The sequence below is a fragment of the Chinchilla lanigera genome, unplaced genomic scaffold (assembly GCF_000276665.1).
Source record: "Chinchilla lanigera isolate Chin_1 unplaced genomic scaffold, ChiLan1.0 scaffold00051, whole genome shotgun sequence".
In the NCBI taxonomy this organism is placed as follows: domain Eukaryota; kingdom Metazoa; phylum Chordata; class Mammalia; order Rodentia; family Chinchillidae; genus Chinchilla; species Chinchilla lanigera.
In genome coordinates, this window is record NW_004955452.1 from 2,752,761 (window position 1) to 2,756,702 (window position 3,942).

The window sequence follows — 3,942 nt, forward strand, 5'->3', positions numbered from 1 at the left end:
TATGGTCATATGTTGGTCTCCAGTTTGGGGGAGACAGAGTCATCATATAAAGAGAAGAACTGTTCCCAGGCTCCACGCAGGCTGTGGCAAAGTGAAGGTGCCTCCAGGTGATGAGCTCCCCGTAGGTGAGAGTGAGTAAGGCTGGGTGACCCGTTCAAACATTAACAGCAGTCATCTCAGGACAACAGATGGCTCAGCACACACCATGTGTTCACCAGGTGTTTTGCACGTGTGTGTCATTAGATTAGACTCACCAACACGGTAAGATCTGTTATTCCCAACTCACAGATAAGGAAACCGAGGGCCCCACAGGTTAAGTAACTTCCCCATGACAAGGCGAGTTGGACTCTAATTGCTGTTTGTCTTTCTCCTTCCCAGAGTGTACTTCTCCCATTTTTGCATTTTCCAAACTTTTGCCAGGAAACATGTGCTGTTTCATGATCTTGCAGAAAGCCTGCGTGGTACTGATTTTGAAAGTGATTCCTTCCGCCCTGATGTTCTTTTTGCCTCTGGACCCTGCAGCCCCACCCACCCCCGCCCTGCCCCCACCGCAACCGGAGTCCTGTCTGACGTCCCATCCTAATTTTGCTGAGATCTGCTCGAAAGTTCCGTGGGTGAGTTCTGTTCCGGGGGCCCAAGCACAGAAGAGGAAGGACAAGCGGGAAGGGATGTGAAACTTGGCCTGGCCACAGCTGCAGCACCCCCGCTGGGCTTCCCACCCGGCTCCCCAGGCCGAGGACGGGAGCATCCAGTTGGAGTGGACACCGGACGCAGGTGAGGCCAGAGCCTGGGAGGAGGGGTTTGGGAACTGGGACGCTGACCGGGGCTGGCCCACTGAGGCAGGCAGGCAGGCAGGGAGCGTGCTGGCCGGTTCTGAGCTAGGACAGAGCGGGGGTGGGAACTCCATGTGTGGTGGAGCCAGGATGGGTGAGTGAAGGGGTCAGAGCCCGGGATCAGAGCCTGGCAGAGGACGGAGGTGGTGACATGCACCTAAAGCTCCAACTGGAGTCCTGGTAGAGGGCTGGGGGGCCAGGGCCCAGCAGTGGGACCCACAGAGGGGACCGTGAGGATAACCAGTGTCCATCCCTGGCTGGAGACTGGAAAAGGCCCAGCCTGCCCAGGAGCAGGCAGACGTGTCTGAATTCCTGTGCGCACGCAGGGATCCGCTATCTGGCTGAGAGCATGTTAATTAAATAAGGAGCGGGTGCTTGATAAATATTTGTTCACAGAGATCGATGGTGTGTGGGAGTGTATGAGAGTGTGTTGGCGGAGGGAGGAGGGGAGGGTGTGTGTGTGTTCAGGAGTGTGCACACCTGCTGTGTGTGCTCAGGGGTGTAACTGGCTGGGGGTGCCCAGGGCCATGAGTGTTCTGTGTGAGTTTCCATCCCCGGTGAGGGGGCCCTGGGTGCTGGACCATGCTGTCGAAGGCTCCTGTGTGTACACAACCTGGGGGAGGGGCAGGTGTGTGATGCGAGTGTGCAAGGTTATGTGACCTTCAGGCTGCCCAGGTCCTGCCTGTGTCTTTGCAGGGACATCATGTCTCCCGGGGGATGGCTGGTTGTCTGCATGCTGGCTGTATCCCTGGCCTCTACGGTGACCGAGGATGTGTGTCGAGCACCCAATGGGAAAGATGGGGTTGCAGGAAAACCAGGACGACCCGGGAGGTCTGGCCTCAAGGGGGAGCGGGGAGAGCCAGGTAGGAACCTTCTGGAGGGCCCCAGGCCCAGCCAGCCTCCACCTGGTCCTGGGAGGCAGGGGCCCACCCAGCCCCCACCCAAAGCCCTTCTAGTCTGCACCTGGCCCTCAGGCCGAGAGGTCCAGCCTTCTCCGCCGTGGCCCAGCCCCCAGCCCCTTCACACCCCTCTTCCTCCTCTGGAGAATGAGCTGCTTCCCTCGGTGACTGTGAAAGGCTGGAGACAGCATTCAGCCTGTGCTCTGTGTTCTGTTAGCAGAAAGGCAAAGGCCTCAGATTTTAGACTCCTGAGCTCCTGCCTTACTGGGGGACCTCAAGCACATTACTGACCTTCTGCAAATCTCAGTCTCCTCATCTGTAAAATGGAGACCTAACCCTGCCTGGCATGAGAGGGATCAATGAACTGCAACCATCTTTTGGGTTTCTTTCAGCACCCCAACACTGTTCCCACTTCCCCTTCCCTGCCCTTTTAGGCTTCAGAAACTGTCTCATCCTAGGAAAAGGGCTTGGGTGATGGCAGCGGGAAGAGCTTATGGCCGGAGGAGGACGACTCTCCTGTCATCCCCTGCCCTCCCGGGCCACAGCAAACCAGAAGTTTCTGCAGAGATGGTTGCACTGATTTGTGCCCAGGCACCGGCATGAGGTCCCTAAGCCTGAAGATGAAGGGTGGGTGGAGTGCACAGCCAGTGGCAGGATCACAGCTGGGGTCCTGGGTACCCCACCACCTAATGCTCTCCAAGTGCCTTTTCACATGCTGTCCATGTTACAGGTGAAGCAGAGGCTCAGAGAGGTTGAGAAACGTGGCTGAGGTCACACAGCCAGTCAGACCCGATCTCTCTCTGTCCTAGGGATTCCCCTGCCTGCCATCACACAGCCCTTGGGCTCCCAGCCCCTCCCTGAGGCCTGGCGGGCTCTGGATGCCCCCCTCCCATCTGATCTCTTTCTCCACAGGAGCCCCTGGCATCCGGACAGGCATCCGAGGCCCTAAAGGAGACCAGGGGGAGCCCGGGCCTCCTGGGAGACCAGGCAATGTGGGCTACCCAGGGCCCAGCGGCCTCCCAGGGCTACCAGGTCCCTCAGGACCAAGGGGCACGAAGGGCAGTCCAGGCAACATCAGGGACCAGCCGCGGCCAGCCTTCTCGGCCATTAGACGGAACCCCCCGCGGAGCACCAGCAATGTGGTGCTCTTCGACGAGGTCATCACCAACCAGGAAGGGCCCTACAATAATAACACGGGCCAGTTCCTCTGCACCGTGCCCGGCTTCTACTACTTCACCTTCCAAATGGTCTCCACGGGCGACACCTGCCTGACCATCGTGTCCTCCTCCCACGGCCAGCGCCGCCAGTCCCCGGGCTTCTGCGACACCAGTAACAAAGGCCTCTTCCAGATATCAGGGGGCACCTCGCTCCAGCTGCAGCAGGGCGACAAGGTTTGGATAGAGAAGGATCCCTTTAAGGGAAACATCTACCAGGGCACTGAAGTCGACAGTATCTTCAGCGGCTTCCTCATTTTCCCGTCTGTCTGAGCTGGGGGTTGCCTCCTGCCACTGCTGCCACTGCTCCTGCCACCGCGCTGGCCTCCCCACTCCCCACCTGGGGCCCCAGCTCACTCCCCCTTCCTGGGATCCTCTGCTCTACAAAATGGGGGGCTACTGCTCTAGCCACCTGAGTCCGGGATCTGGCTCCCATGTCTCTGGGACCGGGCACCAGGGCGCCCTCCGAGCACATCCTTACAGCCCTCCCTGGAATAAACGCCCACGTCTCTATCTTCTGCCTTTGAGGTGCACTTGCTAGTTGGGGCATCGGGCAGGAGGTGTGAGGGAAGCGCTGCTGGTGCCTAAGGGGTCCCTCGGCCTTGGCATTCCACATGACGCAGTCAGCAGGTACCCAGAGCCTTACATCCCCAGCTCAAATCTAGATGTCACCAGCGAGCAGCTGGCTGACCCTGTGCCTCCGGGATGACTGCTGTGATGTCGGTGCTCACATCTGCATAGCGGAGCTAATAATGACACCTGCCTCCTGGGGTCGCCAGGGGAAATAAATGACTGAGTGTGTGAAAACGGCAGGCCAGGGCCAGGGGCAGGGCTGCGGGTGGCTGAGCTCTCCTCAAGCTCACAGGCGGTATCGTGACTCCTTTCAGATGATAAGGCCGAGGCCATGTCAGGAGGGCCAGGAGGCACCAGGCCAGTGTCTCAGGAGGGCCTTACTGTCCCCAAGCCTGTTGTAACCAGTACCCTCGCCAGCCTCTG

At 59.2% G+C, this 3,942-nt stretch overlaps 1 protein-coding gene across 1 annotated transcript; it reads left to right on the forward strand.

The window, feature by feature from the left end:
* The first annotated feature begins 601 nt into the window (after window positions 1-601).
* On the forward strand, window positions 602-3,460 carry C1qa (complement component 1, q subcomponent, A chain). The gene is made up of 3 exons (XM_013519754.1): window positions 602-774; window positions 1,530-1,696; window positions 2,645-3,460. Exons 2-3 carry the CDS (start codon window positions 1,537-1,539, stop codon window positions 3,217-3,219), a joined length of 735 nt encoding a protein of 244 aa, XP_013375208.1. The 5' UTR covers window positions 602-774; window positions 1,530-1,536; the 3' UTR covers window positions 3,220-3,460.
* The last annotated feature ends 482 nt before the right edge of the window (window positions 3,461-3,942 follow it).

Excerpts from the sequence above, each read along its gene's own strand:
- C1qa (XM_013519754.1), top strand. The coding sequence starts at position 1,537 with ATGTCTCCCGGGGGATGGCTGGTTGTCTGCATGCTGGCTGTATCCCTG. Across the intron at positions 1,697-2,644 it reads GGGGGAGCGGGGAGAGCCAG|GAGCCCCTGGCATCCGGACA; the intron begins GTAGGAACCTTC and ends CTTTCTCCACAG.